The 18,873-nt window shown below is 33.2% G+C and overlaps 1 protein-coding gene across 1 annotated transcript; it reads left to right on the plus strand.

The window, feature by feature from the left end:
- Positions 1-3,602: 3,602 nt before the first annotated feature.
- LOC133198118 (inverted formin-2-like) lies at positions 3,603-13,737 on the plus strand. The gene is made up of 14 exons (XM_061334263.1): positions 3,603-4,050; positions 4,690-4,805; positions 5,134-5,293; positions 5,790-5,968; positions 6,812-6,891; positions 7,098-7,549; positions 7,750-7,883; positions 8,202-8,366; positions 11,746-12,003; positions 12,242-12,423; positions 12,680-12,800; positions 12,922-13,086; positions 13,182-13,266; positions 13,363-13,737. The coding sequence occupies exons 1-14, from the start codon at positions 3,603-3,605 to the stop codon at positions 13,461-13,463; spliced, it is 2,646 nt and encodes an 881-aa protein (XP_061190247.1). The 3' UTR covers positions 13,464-13,737.
- The last annotated feature ends 5,136 nt before the right edge of the window (positions 13,738-18,873 follow it).

An 18,873-nucleotide genomic window follows, 5' to 3' on the forward strand; every position in this document is an offset into this window, starting at 1 on the left:
CATTATTAGGTCGGATTACAGCATTTCCAACTGAGTAACCTAAAAAATCAAGTGAGGAGAGACTAGAAAAGTCTAGATATTGGGACACTTTAACAGATTTAAAACTTGAATTCAAACATCTTGATTATTACAGTCTAGTGTCTGTGCCTCACAGATTATGATCATTGATTAAATATATCACTTCTCAGGTTTGTAACTTTGTCGCTCGCGTGGCGCAGTGGTTAAAGCGTCTGCTCTAGAGTCGCGAAGTAAGGAGTTGATCCTTATGTCGCGGGTTCGAATCCCACTGCGGGACGTGGAGTCCGGTCCTTCGGATGAGACCGTATAAACCGAGGTCCCGTGTCGCAGTAGGAGCTGGCACGAAAAAGATCCCTCACTGCTCTATGGCCCTGAGTGCAGAGCATAGGACAAAATTTGTAGCCCTCCACCGGCAAGTGCACGTGGTGGCGTCTCCATATGAGTGAAAAATTCTCGAGAGGGGCGTTAAACAACAAACAAATAAGGTTTGTAACTGACTGACTGTCTATAGAAATATATCGTGTTGATCAATTTCACATCTGGCTCGTATGTACGTCGCCGTTTATAAAAGCGATAAACCAGATATACTAGTATTTTTGTGTGTGATTCACAAAGAAATACATATTTTTTCTGATTTTTTTCATCAATGATTTATATTAACGAAGATAATTTGCCGTTCACCAATCGTTCTATTATTCTTGACCTCCTTCAAACAAACAAACAAACAAAAATTAAAAAAGAATATTATGTATGTACATTTTATTTCTCCAGATCAAAAGCTTGAGGTCAAACACTTGAAAAGTGGTTTTAGAATGTTAGTGTTACCAGAAAATATGCACATGTATCTGTGTGCATGTAAGGGGTGGTTTGCACTTTCCGGAATTTGCCGGGATGAGCATATACAAACCCATTCCTAACACTACCTGGAATCCTTTTCTTTTAAAAAAAAGTTGCAATCGGTAAGCTTTTTTTAAAGAATAATACTGCTTTTTATTTTTGGTTTTAATTCGTGGCAGACAGGTTCAATGTATCTGCATCTCAACATACGTTGCGGTGATGCAATTTGAATTAATGGTCATTTTCAGAGTTTATTTTCGTCGAGCCTTAACTCAACTGGAGGAGTGATAATTATTAATTAATATTTCACAGACGGGGAATATTGGCTCCATATTCATCAACGACACTGACAGTCAATCTGCTTGCTATGCAGTGATTGAATAAATGATTGAATTAATCCTTTGTTTATTTTTTTGCGTTTGCTTTACTGTTGATTATATATTGCATCCAGGTCTTGTTCACGTATGAAGTGAATACCCACTACCCAGTGCACCCATTAAGTGGTCATCATGGATCATCGCACATTTACTTCACGATTTGTTGCGCTGCGTTCTGTGGGTAGTGTGCAGTACTTATTTCATTACGGTTTTCCACATGTGAATAATATACACTATTAGTCGGTAGTTATTCCTTGTTTAAATTCATATTCTCCGCTACGAATTGTAGTGCTGGTGTAACCCTAAGGCCAAATAAAAAAATATGTGTGGTTCCGGTTACCCGACCTTCCCTATTTTATACCCCCGACCCTAAACTTTTTTTGGCAATTTTCATATTTTTTCCGGAATTTTCCCCGATTTCCATCAATGGCTCCGGTTTAAGTTTTAGTTTCAGCAATGACGGCCTCCTTGCAAAACATAGTGCAAGTGTTTAATAATATTAAGTCCAAAGCAAGCTAGCATGTAGGTGTCCCCTACCAGTATTGACTAGTATATTATCACATCACATCTAAATGCCATTTGCAAAGCAGTGATAGGTAATATTTAGAAAAATTAAGAAAATCATTTTGTTTAAAAAAAAAAAAAAAAAAAAAAAAAAAAAAAAATCCCTACCTACCTACCCTAATTTTTTTGGAAGTGTAACCGGAACCACACATGTTTTTTTGTTTGGCCTAATGTCAAATTGCGATGAAATATCTAAGTACTATATTCTGGAGCACATCATCTTGTTCCGACTTTTCACGCTACAGAAGTTAGTTTGTAAATAACACTTGTAACTCATGGCCATCCGACTTCTTTACTCTCTCGGACTTTGCACATTGATCCAAATAAACTTTTCTCCGCAGTAACATCAAGACCCACAATGCTTGTGGATCTCGCTGCTTACTTCGTTCTCGCGGTAAAAACAACTTAATAAATTTTTGGGTTTTTTTTTTTTTTAAATTACAGAAAATATTTTCAACCTGATTTAATGGTTATTGCATATAGATTGTAGATTAAAGGTTCTTTGTTATTTTTAAATTTTGCCTGGAAATGCAGCTAACATACGACGTCATGTGACATAACAGTCTAGACGTTCCAAATGTCTCGTGCGGTTTGAAGAGGCGGATCTTAAAATTAAGAAGAATTTTTTTTTTTTTTAAATATTTCTTGCTTTCGTTAATTTTTTTTATTGTTTTCTATAAATTATAACAAAAAAGACGGAAATCAGGAAGTAAAATAAATGATTTTTTTTAAATAACTCCGAACAGCCCTTGTGCTGAGAGTTAACGATGTGCGCAACCTTTGTAACTAAGAGACTGTTTTACAAATAATGTAAGTAAAGAGCTTATTTATAAATCATATAAGCTCTACTTATACACAGGGAAGAAATGCGCACTGAGATTTTAAGTGTTTACATGTTTTGTTCACAATATATAATTATATACTTACATATGTAAAAGATACTTCAAACTCAAAACATTAGAGAAATATTTTCCTTTTCCTTTCTCTATGACATTCCATCCCGACATCAGATTTTTTTTTTTTTTTAATCATTTGCAAATCTTCTCTTACCTGTGCTGAAGGGAAAAAAAAAGTTTGTTAAATTGGAAATCCAGCTTGAAATGCGGCAAGTCTGATATATATAATAAAATAAAAAAACATTTTTCTCGTTAATTAATACTATATATAGCAGACAATGGCTCATTTTGAAAATTACATGCTTTGTATATCTCAAAATCACTAAATTTAACGTAAGCTTAGTGCATCTTAAAATCAGCTATTACTCTTGATTTGTTTTCAAACATACAGAAAATAGTCGTTTCTTTTTTCTCTTTCTATTGATTAAAAACTGAAATATTCACTGATTTAGAAAAAAATTATTTCCACTAAAATTAATAAAATTAATATTAAAAAACATTCCTAAAAGGTTTAAATTCCTACAAAATAAATCTGTCAACTTAATTAAGTAGTCAACCTTTCGACATCTTTAAGAAGTTACTGAGTTGTTTACATTGAACCCCAGGCGTAAATATATCAGCAGGTGAAGGTCGGCGTTTAAAGCACAGATTTTTTTTTTTTCTGTTAGGTATAAAACAAATTCAATGACTATCATATATCGTTACTCGGCGAACTTAACAGATTTCAAGTATGTTGTAAAGTGAATTGAACGACACTGCTTGGACTGCACAAAAACATCATTAGTGAAACATTTGAAGGTTATTTTCTTCGTTGAGGTAAGTACATGTACGAGTAAACACAACATACTTGAGTCGACAAAAGCGAAACCAGTTCCACTCTAGCGTAACAGACAATGTAAATAAAAATAAAATGGATGATCGGAGGAGCTCATCACAGGAAACATCGTCTGTGAATACGTCGTCTTCATCGTCGTCGTCGTCAGACGAGGAAAATATACAAGAAATATCCCGAAAAGAGAAATTTCGAAAAGTGGTGAAAGAGGTTATTCGTCAGATACGTAAACTTGACCCAGAGATTTGTGTTAAATTGCTGCAGGACCCTTCCCTTAATGTTTTGTCCGCTCTCAAAAAGAAAATAAAGAAACTGGATAAAAATTGGACGCTAGAGTTTCTGAATTCAGGCGGACTTGATGCCTTGTTAGATGTCGTCGACGTAATCGGAAACCGGAGAGTTACAAAATTTTCCGAAGCCGTAAAGCTTTTGGAATGTGTTGTTTGTGTTACTAAATTGGTAAATTCTAAGGAGGGGTTATCTTTCTTTGTTCAGAATGGAAGCTACACGAAGAAACTTGTCAAAGGTATATTTTTTTTTTCTTTTTTTTTTTCTCCCCCCCCCCCCCCTCAGTTTTCCTAATAAGACATGGAGGATGTCACTTAATTGTGAATTACATGTCCAACAAATCAGATAATCAGATAAATCGAATGCGGTGAGATTTCCCGCTAATACAAATCTGTTTCAAACTATGTACCCTACATTTTTATTGAATTTCCTGAAAATCAAGTCTTGTGTCTAAACATTTAATAATTTTTCAATTAGTTTCGGAATACATTTTTATGTTACTTTGGAAAGTATTTTATAATATCAATCGACTGGGTTCTAAAAACAAATATTTTTTCACTGATAGTGTTTTCTTGTCAATTCTGAACTTTTGCTCATTATTTAGCACGAGTCAAAATACATGTGCTGATCAATTATGAAAATAATAACGATTAGTAAATATACATTTAAGATCATATCATTCATTGATATTCCTGTATCTTTTATGCAGATTGTTATTAATTTTTATTTATTTATTTTTTTACTTATTTATCTTTTTCACGATTGCTTTCGACTATGAATGGATTTAAACAGAGTTCCTTATGTATGTTTAACGCAGAATGTTGATGATGTTACATTTGTCTTTTTTTTTTTAAATATTTTATTTATTATTTTCAAGCATTGGACACAAGTCATGCAATGGTGAAAAAGCAAGTATTTGAACTACTATCAGCATTGTGTATATATTCCAGTGAAGGATACAGTGTAGCAATGAGTGCTCTGGACAGCTATAAGGTATATCAACAGCTAGGCCATTTTCCATCTATTTTAGATTTCTAAATATCTTATTTTAGAATGAAAATAATGTCAATGTCAATGGAAAATTGAAATCAATGCAGGTAAGTGAACAGCATTGAGTAAAGAAACAATATTTATTAAAAAAAAGTATCCGATTTCATTTTAAATTTTATTGAAACATTCTTTAACTTCAATGAAAAACATGAAGAATATTTGAAATCATGAACTTTGTATTAAATTGTTTTGTCAATTACCATAATATCATTTTTATTAAAAATGCATGTCAGGAGGTCCCAATGGCTATCATCTTACATTTGTTTTCAAGATGATGAAGAAACAAAGGTATCGATTTAGTGTGATCGTAAATGAATTGAAAACGGCGGACTTGGTTCCCTACAAAACCACATTGATGGCTTTTGTTAATTGTGTCATTGCGGCTAATGAAGAATTGGAGGAGAGAGTAAGAATCCGCAATGAATTTATTGGTAAGATGTACATTTGTCATTAATCTGTATGATGTAAAACTGCATGAAACTATGTCATTCAGTTAGATGAAAGGTGGACCTGATGGTCACTGAATGGCGGAACTCTTCCATTCAGACACCTTTTTAATACTTTCATTGTCCATTTATTTGACTGAATGACGCAGCCTTATACCGTGAATTAAATTAAAGTGCTTCTTTGCGATCACTGATAAATTTTAGAGGATTAATTTTCTTCCACATATGAACTATATTTATAGCTAATATATATAGGCCCGTAGAAGGCGGGGGGGGGGGGGGGCTTTTTCTGAATACAGTATTTTGCTATAGTAGATTTTCCTTTAGATGCTGGTTCAACCCCCACCCACAGTTTAGGTTTTTTATCTTGCTTGTCAGATTTTGGGGGATCCCCCCCCCGCACACAAACTTTTGAAAACGTTGCTCCGGGCCTGTGGTACATAGCTGTTAAGCAAAAAATGTTGTCTGTTATAATTTTTAGGCTTAAACCTTCTGGATGTGGTCAATGATATGCGAAACGAGGACGACGAGAAAACGATCATCCAGTGCGATGTTTTTGACGACGAGAAAGCCTCAGATGACGAGGCAATGGCGACCTTGAATCCAGCCGTGATTGACATAAACAATATCAGGGAGGTGTTCAATGCTCTCTATCACAAGGTTAGTTTCTATTCTCTTTTGTATTGTGGATTTTATAGAGAAATAATTCTATACTAGGAATAGTTTATATCTTTACAAGGACATCGACGCAACACTGATGGTAAGATATAATTTAACGATGATTTTTTGTGATTTATCAAATTATCAGAGAAATCAACTTTCATATTTTTTTATAAGACATATTTCACAGTCAAGATGTAGCACGTAAAGTTTTACAGCAAACTGTTTGTTAGAACAGTTCCATTTCCCAGATCAAAATTTTAACCTATACGACATACAAGGATTTAAATGTACAGGAAGATTATTAGACTTTTTCCCTCAAAGCAAGATTGATTGATTGTAAGTTGTTCCCATTCGAGCATTTTTCACTCGTATAGAGACGTTACCATATACCGGTGAGGGGCTTCAAATTTTGACCTTTTACTCGGCACTCAGGGCCACTGAGCAGTGAGGGATCTTTATCGTGCCAACACCTGCCGTGACGCGCGGGGCCTCGGTTTTTAAGGTCTCATCCGAAGGACCCGCAACTTTCACTTCAAAGTGCCGAGCGAAGGAACAGTTGCTTACCATTTTTATCGACTTAGGTCAGTTGCGGCCGAGATTCGAACTCACGACCTCCCGAACAGGGAGCGAGCGCTCTACCGACTGATCTACCGTGAACGGTTTAAAACAAGATTGATATCAAATTTTATAAACGATAAATTTCTCTTCTAGGGAAAACTAAGTGAAATTGCATATGTATATGTGTGAGATTCGAAAGAAAACTCGTATCATGACTCATGAATATTTTTAAATCCAATGACTGGTGAAAATTTTGAGTAAATATTATTGCCTTAAATTTAGGTTTACAATACACCATTGGCTGAAATGCTTCTGAATATATTACAAACACTCCTACAAACAGAGCCAGAAAACCCAAGTAGGTAAGATTTTTTTAATATTTTGTTTACATTCATAAAAGCATCGCATCTATTCCGTCTACTAGTTTTTATTATGAAAAGAGGACGTAGCGATTACATATAGTTCATTATGCTAGGACAAAAAGGACTTTTTTTCTTTAATTAATCTGTGAGTTGATTAATTTTGACACGCTTTGGCTCTCAATAACATTAAATCTACTTCTTTTCAGTGACGATTGTTGGAAACTAATTGAAAAGTCAGTTAAGAAAGCATTTCTGATGGACTTAACTCGTGTCAACAGATGTCTTTTATGTGGAAAAGACGCATCACTACCAGGGAGTGTGGTGCCTCCAACTCTTCCTCCTCCACCACCACCACCTCCACCTCCACAATGTACAGTGCCTCCCCCTCCTCCACCTCCACCACCGCTAGGATTATCGCCACCACCTCCAGCACCACCACCTCCTCCTCCACAATGTACAGTGCCTCCCCCTCCTCCACCCCCACCACTGCTAGGATTATCCCCACCCCCTCCACCACCACCTCCTCCTCCAGGTATAGCGGTCATCCCTTCGTCTTCAGCAACAAACTCTCAGGGGTCCTGTAATGTGTGTACTCACACTCCCAAACGCAAATTGAAAACAATTAACTGGACCAAGATACCTCCTCGTAGTATTTCATGTAAGTGTGAAGATGGATACATAAATTCACTATATTATTTCACTCAGAAATTGAATACATTGTTTATGTGGAAATTTATTTTATTTAAAATAAGATCTGGTTAATTAAGAATATCTTTGCAACATAGATTATTTGAACCAATAGATATAAGATTCTGCTTAAAAAAAGCAGCGAATCTGTAATAACCTTTATACCCTCAGGCAGAGGAAATGTCTGGAAGGAAGTTATCATTATGAAAGATAAGGTGCCTGTGAAGCATGAGACCTTAGAACAGGAATTCTGCCGGAAGCAATTCCAGAAAAAGAAAGAAAAGAAAATTAAACTTCCTACAGAGGTAAGATTCAAGATTGGGAAACAAATACAAACATAAATATGCAACATCACCAATCATTTTTTTTTTAAATTAAATCTAAATATCATGTCAAGATGAAAGATATATATAAATAATCAGTAGCAATGAAAATCAATTTACTTCTACGTATTTGTTTTACATGACCTCGCTCTGTTCTTATTTCTTTAAATATCTCCTTCCATTTATGTTTTTTTTTTCTTTTGCGATGAACGAGAGACAACGTAAGTAATTAGCGGAAAACATTTTCACGTAATTAATTACGTAATTAACGTAATTGATAAGAAAAAAACTTTCTTACAGATACTACTTCTTGATGTAAAACGAAGTATGAACGTAAACATCTTTCTGAAACAATTTAAGTGCAGTCATAGGGAAATCGTATCTATGATAGAGAGGGGTGATGTACCAGACATCGGCAGGGAGCGTCTACTGGGGTTACAGAAAATACTTCCAAAGGAAGAAGAGGTATTGTAAATTTAGCATATATACGTTTTTAGAAAACGATCGATTGAATGAAATACATGAGTTACAGTGCAGCCTTTCACAAATTTACGTTTGTTTGTTTGTTTGTATGTAGTTTAACGTCCCTCTCGAGAATTTTTTTCTCATATGGAGATGCCACCACTTGCCGGTGGAGAGCTGCAAATTTTGTCCTATACTCGGCACTTACGGCCATTGAGCAGTGAGGGATCTTTTTTGTGCCAGCACCTACTGCGACACGGGACCTCGGTTTATACAGTCTCATCCGAAGGACCGGTCTCCACGTCCAACAGTGGGATTCGAACCCGCGACGTAAGGATCAACTCCTTACTTCGCGACTCTAGAGCAGACGCTCTAACCACTGCGCCACGCGGGCGACCACAAATTTACGTAAAACAGTCCAAGAACATTTTCTGGAACTTGTGTCTGGGACCACAAGGGGACAATTCTATCAGATGCAAAGTATATCCTGTACTGTCCCAGAAAGCACACAGGTTGATTAAGGCTTACCCTAATTATCATTGCACCCTGGCAGTCACTTTCTTGAACTACTAAGATATGATGTCATTATGTAATATAAAAGCAATAATGAGCTTATACTGTTACTGGGGGGAGAATTTTACTCTGCATTTTAAACTTCATGTAAAATGTTAAATGTAATGAAAGTTTCTGTGTCTTAACTGTAGTTTAAAGCTTGATGGTGCGGCTGTGTTATTGAATATAATAAACTGTACTAAGTTTCATTACCATTGATAATTTAGTCTACTAAATACGAAACAAAAATATACTTTGAAATTTTTTTTTCTTTCATGCCATTGGTTAGAAATAGAAGTTACCGTATGTGTATAAAAGCGACTAGCACAAGTGATAATAAGGATAAGTTAAGAAGTTGAGAGGAATCTGTTCTTCAACCTAATCTTGCTTGGGAAAATGAGTAATTACTTTGCTTTAATATTAAACACGGGGGAAGTGGAAAATACCCCCAAGTTGAACTCAGAAAAATTATTTCACTATGACTCAAGCTCTTTTCAGGAAGAGAAATATAGAATAAGTTTATTTATGTAAAAAAAGTGAAAAGTAATTGCCTTAATTTTCTACTTTGAAGTGTTTTCTATTTCTCTTTAAACTTCTAAGAGTCTACTTTCTCTATAATATAATCAGTTCTCAAGGAGGTTAGATCAAAAGTATTATCAAAAGAATTGAGAATTTTTTATCAAGTATATTTTTAGAATCTACACGCATAGGTTAATTAAAAATCAAAACAAGGAATGGGGGTCAATGCGCTTCTTTTGGCGCTGCGGAGCTTTTAATATTACCTTTTTGCACTGTAATTACGTATAACACGTTAATCAATTTTTTTTCAAACTTTTTCCTCTGTTTTTTATCCAAATAAATTAATACATCTTTTTTTTATCTTGAATAGTCACATCTAAATTTATGACATCAAGACAAGTTTCAAAATACTTCTCATAGTCAATTATTTGACCTTTCTGCACCAACAAGGTCATTTTCCTGGCATTAAAAATTTAACAATAAAATCATTTGAAAGTAATGACACTTTTCTGAATTTAAGCAAAATTGTTAAAATTACCTGATAAATTTAGAAAAGAACATTAAAAGTGGGGGGTCTGTGATGTTAATTTTTAGCTATTTCCAAGATAGTGTAAATTTTATACTTAAATTGGGCTACTTCTTTCCAGGGCTTTCACAATATATTTGTGATATTTTTCCAAATATGATGATAGAATTCATGACAGTTATTTTAATATATAATTTAGGAACAGTATAATACATTTTACTGCACAAAACAACTCTCTGTGCAGACTGCATGTAAAAATAGGAATCCAAACTTAACAATACTGGAATACTTCAAAAGAGAAAAATTGATCATTTCCATCTAAAAAGCCTTCCGCTGCAAAATATAGTTCCTCACTTTATGCTTTTTGTATGGAATTTCATCATGGGTTTTAATGGAATATAGTTTAATTAGCATTGTAGAATCCAAATTAAATGAAAGAACTAAAACATTATGCAGATTTTTTTAAAACAGAAATCAAGACCAAAAAAAAAATGCTCAAAAGCTCAGGAAAGAACCTCTTTAATGTTTTAGCATCACTAAACGGTTGTTTGTAAGGCAAGTCCGCAAATCATCTATTACATCTTCGACCCTTAAAATCATTTTTTTTTCATATTTGCTTTTTTAGCTCACCAGAGCTGAAAGCTCAAGTGAGTTTTTCTGATCACCTGTTGTCCGGAGTCTGTCTGTCTGTCTCTCTCTCTCTCTCTCTCTCTCTCTCTCTCTCTCTCTCTGTCCGTCCTTTCGTCTGTAAACTTTTCACATTTTTAATTTGTTCTGAGGAACCTTTGGGCCAGTTTCTTATCAATAGTTGTTACAAAGCAAGGATAGGACCAGAAAAGGAAACCAAAGTTTTACATAGAAATAGAAAGGAAAAATCTTTGAAAATCTTCTCAAGGACACGGATTAGATCTAGAAAAGCTGAATCAATGTGAAGCTACCTGAGAAAGTTTAGATTGTTAATTGTTCAAATCATGTGGGGGTAGGGTGGTCAACAATAGGGGATCAAAGTTTTACCTTGAAATGTTTAGGAAAATTCTTCTTCTCAAGGACCACAGGACTAGAGAAGATGAAAGTTATGTGAAAGCTCCTGAGTTTGTGTATATTATATTTTGTTCAGATCATGGTCCCCGGGGGTTGAGTGGGGCGATAATAGAGAATCATTTTTTTTTCATTAATATATATGGGAAAAACCTTATAAATCTTCTCAAGAACCTCTGGACCAGAAAAGATGAAACTTAAGTAAACGCTTTCTGGGGTATTTTAGATTGTAATTTGTTCAGAGCATGCTCCCAAGGGATAGAGTGGGGTCACAGTAGGGATTATATAGGGAAAAAATCTTTAAAACTCCTCTTCTCAAGAACAGGGAAGCCTTGATTTATTGTATTGATGTGGAACCATCCGTTTGTAGTGTAGATTCATTTTTGTTCAAATCTTGGTCCCTGTATATAGGATTGGGATACAAAAGGCGATGGGAATTACTTAGGAATTCATCCAAGCTGATGTAAAACAGCAGGGCCAAAGTGATTCAGGTGAGAGGTGTGGCCCATAGTCATCTAGACTTGTTTTTTACTATACAGATGTGGAAAATGTTTGTCACATCTGTTGTTTTTCACACGGTATCCATGCATTGAATTCTGGTTGGAATATGATTTGTAAACAGAGTTACTCTCATTTCTTGAAAAGAACACACATTTTTTTTTTTTTTTTGAATTTATTGTGACTAATGTGTAAGTCTACCTATAGAAAGCAATCATTTTTTTTAAATACCATCTTTTTTTCTATAAGGTTAACATGCTTGAAGAATTTGAAGGAGATAAGGAGAAACTTGGGAATGCAGAGAAATTTTACTTAAAACTGATCGAGTTACCCGCCTACAGAATCCGTATAGACGGTCTTGTTCTCAAGGACGAGTTTCATGTCACAATGGACAATCTTCTGCCAAATATTAATTCTGTGGTTAAAACATGCCAATGTCTCCTCGAAAATGAGTCTCTCAAAGTTTTCTTACGATATGTTTTACATACTGGAAATTTTATGAATGCGGTAATGTATTTTCTTGGCTGCAATTTTTTTCCAGAAAATTATAGAAATAAAACAGTTAATCAGGAAAAAAGAAGAATCATTTAAATCGTTTGTTTATAGAATTCAAGCGTTTTGTACTTGTACCAACTGTATCTAGTAAAAAGAATTTTAAAATTTACGTTTTAAATATTAATACTTCTTAATAGTAAATCATTGAAAAAACACATGTAAAAACTACAATTCATCCATTAATCACTAGGGTGGGTATGCAGGCAACGCAATGGGTTTCCGGATAAACTCCTTAAATAAATTGATGGACACAAGAGCCAACAAACCAAGGGTAACTCTTTTACATTATCTTGTTGAGGAGGCTGAAAAAGAAAACAAAGACGCTTTATCATTTGTTGAGGAGATGTCTGAACATCTGACCATAGCCTCAAAGTATGTCAAATTTTCAAACTCGGCATTCATAATCAATTTTTTACCTAAGTCTAAAAATCATTTAAAATCGCTTCATTGATAATAAGAAATAAATTATAGGGAGAAATGAAAGAAAAATACACTTAATGGTATAATAATAACATGTATTATATCATAGTTATTAACATAAAAAAGCAAACCCTTTTATGGTGATAATAAGCAATAATCTTTGAACATCAAAATAAAATCCTTTTACAAACCTTTACGAATTTTAAAGTTTGACAGTGGACTCACTGACAACGGAAGTAAAGGAGGCAAAGGGCAATGTTAGCAGCCTGAAAAGAGATCTGACAAAATGTCCCGATGACGTCAAGAAGCAACTCGATATGTTTGTACAGGCAAGCAAATTAAGCCCGTTTTATAATTTGAATCAAATAACACAATAAATTGTTCTTTTAATCTAAACGGTCAGCCTGATGTTCTTGAAACATATGGACAAATAAATATTGATAATTACAGGAAGCAGAAAAGGAAATGACGTCATTGGATGATGGTTTAGAGAAAATAAGTGAACTGACAAAGCAACTTGTTTGTTACTTCTGTGAAAAAGAGAAAAGTTTTAAAATAGATGAGTGTATACACGACATGAATACATTCTGTGATAATATTAAACGATGTCAAAAGGTAAATTAAATACAGATCCCTAGATTATTGATCTTAATTAAAATAGAATTCTTTTTTTTTAACTTATAAATGCATTTCTGTGAACTCTTCAAAAGGAAAATTTGCGAAGGAAACAACAAGAAAAAATGGCAGAGCGTAGGAAAAAGCAAGAAGAGGAAATGACAAAGACACATGCTAAGCGTATGTTATAAAATTAGAAACTTCAATATAATTAAGAAAAGGTTTGATCTTAATTGAGATAAGAGTATATATATGGTGTATTTTTTTTCTTTTCAGATACTTCAGCGAAAAAGGAACCAATGGAGGATAATTGTATCATAGATCGATTATTGGAAGATATACGGAAGGGACACAAACTACGAAACACACGACAATAGACATTGTTTCGAAACAAGAATGACATTTCTCCTTTAAGCCTATTAATATTGAAATCACACGCATACACATTCTCACACAGACAAAAAAAAAAACACGCAATTAAACAAAATGTATTATTTTCTACATTATCTACAGCAAAATAGTGATTTAAATCCATTCATAACAGTTTGTACCGCTTAACCATAATTTGGAATAAATGTAAATATTAACATCCAGTGAATATTATCTCCTAAAGAAAGTCATTGCCGTTTATCAGTCAGTAAACACCACTAAGTAGATCACTTCTACAAATTTCTGGAACAGTGGATGTTCCAACAATTAAACGTACAGTGACGTACATATCAATAATACACTATTTCTTCTAAATTTTATTTTAAATGATTATTTGCACAGATAAAAATATTCACAATAAAATGTTCTTTGTTTGTTAGTTCGTGAATTAACGATGGAGCTATTGCAGGAAAAAAAAATACATAACCCGCTTACGCTGGTTATGCATTTTTTCTTCAACAGCTGCAACATTAATTCCCTTAATAACAAGCAAAGAGAGCATTTTATTGTTGAAATAAATCATTTATTATGAATTTAATTATAGTACGTGGTCTAGCCACAAATCTAATCATTCAGTCTAGAAACAAAGACCATGCAACACATGGGTGGTTGTTGCTTGGTAACCACATGAGCATCCTTTGAGGCTGTGCAACGACCCATTTATGCTTCATATATCTCTCTTTCATGATGGTTATCAAAATAATTGTCCAAACACACACAGGTATAATACATTTTTTAAATACCCCTCAACATTGAAAGAATGACATCACAATCCGTCGTTCCTATCATTGGTGTGTTAAAGTTTATAACGTCGTTGTTGAATGCATGATTACCAATGATTCAAGTTACGCAGTTGTTGGACTTATTTCCTTTTTATCAACTACAGTAAATGTATATATATATATATATATATATATATATATATATATATATATATATATATATATATATATATATTCGAGGGCTGTTCGAAAATTATTGAGACAATTACTTTTACTCCACAAAGGACAGAGATAAATTCATGAAAGTTCGTCAACATTTCATAAAGAACAAATAAAACAATTGTGCAAAATTTCTAATTTATAGGATAATTGAATAGGTTCCGGTGAAATTATAAACAAGCATATGTCGTTTAGTCGTCATTATCAGATTGCTATACCGCGCTTAAATTTTTAATGATCTCCGTTTTTCTGATCGAAATTCTAGCAAACTTGCACAAATTGAAGTCAAAATTAAATCGAAAAATTATACACATAATTTGAATTATTTTCGCTCTCACTATGGATCCACTGGGAGGTTTAACGTTGGTGTCACAAATTTTTTAATATCTGATTTCGTGACTGCGCTGGGTACCCCTACCATTGACACATTTATATACCATTGAAAAGAAGAAATAAAATATTTTTAAAATATTTCTAGCTTTTATTAATTCTTAGTGTTTGTCAAACGTATATGCAAATTTTCACCGAAAAACGTTCATTAGAAAGAAGAATATACACAATGTCTCAATAATTTCCGAACAGCCCTCGTATATATATATATATATATATATATATATATATATATATATATATATATATATATATATATATACATGTATATATATATATATATATATATATATATATATATATATATATATATATATATATATATATATATATATATATATATATATATACGTTGATAAGTTAAATTCTTGGTACAGTAAAAATACTTAAATAAAGAAAACAGAATGCTACAGTCCAAGTTAAATAAAATCTTTACTGCCAATATATATATATATATATATATATATATATATATATATATGTATATATATATATATATATATATATATATATATATATATATATATATATATATATATATATATATATATATATATATATATATCTCTTTTTTTCTATTCTGCATAAAGGCGAGGCGATATTCTGAAAATAAATTGTTAAAAAAAATTGTTTCTCATTTTTATCGTAAAATTTCCTCTATTGATTTGAATGTTTTAAGTTTTAAAAATATAAGAGTACAATTTTTAATCATTTTAAATAAAAATTACTCATATGTGTAAGCTTAAAATTGAAGGAATTAAAAGTCTTCAAATCATAGTTGTTTTAATTTGCAGAAAAGGGAGAATGAGTATTTATTGAAATTATGAAAACTATTTTCGCTCTCTTTAACGAGTTTTCAGAAAAATTGATATCCGAAAAACATCATTCTAAGAAGATCAAGATGGCAATGAACTATCGAAGGGAAGATAAATATTGATACATGGCCCGGACAACATAATGTTACATTAGCAATAACATAATATGTGACAATTATGCGAGAACTGTTTCAATAAGACGGATGTATCATGAAGCTTCAGGTGTTAAGCAATAACTTCAACTGCGGAAGGCAGTGTTCACTGAAACGATCGTTCCTCTTAAGATGGTTAAAATGTGTCATTCTCAAGACAGATCTATGTTCTGTTCATTCAGACAAAAGATTTTTTTTACAATTTTTATGCATAGTTATATAAATTTAAAGAATGTCACAACATATTCAAACGAAATATTTAAAATAAGTATAACTTACAATGTCCCTATATGGGTCATGGTGGATGGTCGGTAGAGCGCCCGCTTTGTGATCAAGGTTTGTGGGTCTTGGGATAAAACCTAAAAAAAAAAAAAACGAGGACCCATATCACAATAGGCGGAAGGTGCGATAAAGAATTGCCCTGAGTGCCAACTGAAGTTTAAATTTCAGATCCTAAGCCGATATGTGGTGACATCTCTATATGAGTGAAACGTTCTCGACTGGTACGTTAAACAACATACACATAATCCATCAATCAATTACTCACGGTGTAGAAAGCGTGTGGTAATATGAAGACCCACATGTTTCAAAACAGATTTTTGTAAAAGGTCTCTAGGTGGGTATTTGGTCTAGTTGTTCCCTAGAACAAAACACATAAGGGAACCACTTATTTTGTTTTTGGAGGGGGGGGGGGATTGTTACCTTTAAAAAACAGAATACACAAGGTATGTGAAGTAAAACATGAGAACGCAGACCTCGCTGGTTGGTCAGCATTGCAAATATTTAAATACAACACGAGAGTCAATTACTGACCAATACAATCAATTTCTAAGTTAAGGGTTCATTACAGGTAAACTTCAGAAAGGGGCTCTGTAAATGAAAATAAAATTGATAACATTTAGAAAACAGAGTTTCTCCATATCTCAACATTTAACCATAGAGGAGGCCTAGGAAATTTGAAAGTGCAAATGCGTGTTCAAACCTCCAGGTTTCACTTCATCAGATGCTTAATTTACAGAAGTGTCTACATGCCAACTATTTTCGGGAAAAAAAATACATAATTTCGTATTCATTTAAACCAAATTCAACTGAATTTTAACAAATAATATAAGAAAATTATCGTTGTTGAAATATTTCACATATTTTTTTCTAATAATATAACCAATGCAACACCTAAAAATAAAAAAAAAACAGAATTATGAGGTCTACTGAGATATGAGGTCTGCATACATATAATACTTTATTGAAAACCGTAGGAGGAAAAATTGTTTACATACAAACAGGCGAACGATATTACATAAGCTTTTTTTTCGTCATAATGTATTTATTATATGTTTGTATAAATACAATATTCACAACAGTATTTTCTATCTTTCTTCTACCTTCTTCATTTCTTTTTACCTTGCAGTTCTCACAGTTTTTTCCTCCGTAAATGTTTATTTTTCCAAGAGATATTGATAAAAAAAAATGCGAAATATAGCACCGTGATTCTTTTTTAACTTCGATTAAGTGTACGCTTTTCATGGATGATGGGATATGTACATATACACATGTTGTAGCAAAAAAAAAAAAGCAAACAGACTAAACAAATAAAAAAAAAACGAAAGCAAAAAAAAAAAAAAAAAAAAAAAACCCAGAACATTTGGGTGGGGCACTTTTGGTGGGCTATGCAGAGATGAGATAAATTTTGTCTAGCTTTAAACATGTTAACTTAGACTTATGAAGACTGGGCCTTGCTTGGGTGCGTGTCAATTACTAGAAATTGTGGATTAATTTTTTGTGTATGTTTATTTGTTTAATGTCCCTTTCGGGAGAATTTTTCACTCATATTGAGACGACAAGACTTGCCGGCGGAGGGCCACAAAATCAAGACCTATACTCTGCAATCAGGGCCATTGAGCAACGAGGGATCTTTTTAGTGCCAGCACCTGCATCGACACGAGACCTCGGTTTATACGGTCTAACCCAAAAGACCGTTTCCTTGTCACGCAGGGAGATTCAAACCCGCGACGTAGAAATCAACTCCTTACTCCTCGTCTCCAGACCAAACGCTCTTTCCACTGCGCCACGTTGTCAAAGATTTTTTTTGGTAAATCCTCTGTAAAGTATTTGATACATTTACGCAAAATAAATGCAGTACCAGGTCTTGGAAAATAAAGGAAAAAAAAACTTTGAGTGATATCGTGTGCATTAGTTGATTAACCTATTATTCTTCATGCTTCACTCAACACAATTTGCCCCTAGATAAATCATTGCAGCCCGGAGGAACGGGCTGCTCTATACATATAAGTTTAAGTGTTGATATATGGGGATCGAGGTGGGAGAAGTTATTCAGAATTAAAGGTTTTCTAAACATTAAAAAGATTGTTAATCAGAATGTTCTTTCCCTTTATAAATTACGAGATACACAATATATTTACTTCCATAAAGTGAATCTGTAAAAATATATATGTTTTTCATAATTAATATATAAAGTTGCTTATCATTTACTATCGAAAAAACGACAGGTCCCTTTTTTTAGAACATCGAATTTTACTTATCGCATAAAAACGTAAAAATGTACTTTACACAGTTCGTGTTTTATATTCTTAAAGTGAAAGATATTTTTGAAAATAGGTGATGCATGTGTCTGGTTTCAAATTATATTTTATGCAGCCAACATTTACTTGAGGAATTGATAAAGTTTAAAAGGGTATCGTTTTTGTTCGATTTTCATCCGACTATAAGTTTTCAAAATATTCTCGACTATCGTCTCCATCATTTAGACGCATGCCTTTTTCACACATATCGAAGCGGTTTGATGATAAAGACTCATTTCCATTGTTTACTTTATTTATTTCCCGGGCGACAATTGATGGTTACATCAATGTTTTCTAGTATTTATAGTTTCAACCTTGTATTTATTCAACATAGTATCCATCTCCCCGTTTGGAGGGAGATGCAGCCACGCTGTATTAACACAATTAACTACTCAAATTATTAAACTACTGGTGTCAACAATGTAATGCAACAGAAAAACAAATCTTGGCGGCCGCTCGTTGAACAATGTCCCATATAGAT

This window comes from Saccostrea echinata, unplaced genomic scaffold (assembly GCF_033153115.1).
Source record: "Saccostrea echinata isolate AGI-Se365-2 ecotype Australia unplaced genomic scaffold, CSIRO_AGI_Sech_v1 ptg000033l, whole genome shotgun sequence".
NCBI lineage: Eukaryota > Metazoa > Mollusca > Bivalvia > Ostreida > Ostreidae > Saccostrea > Saccostrea echinata.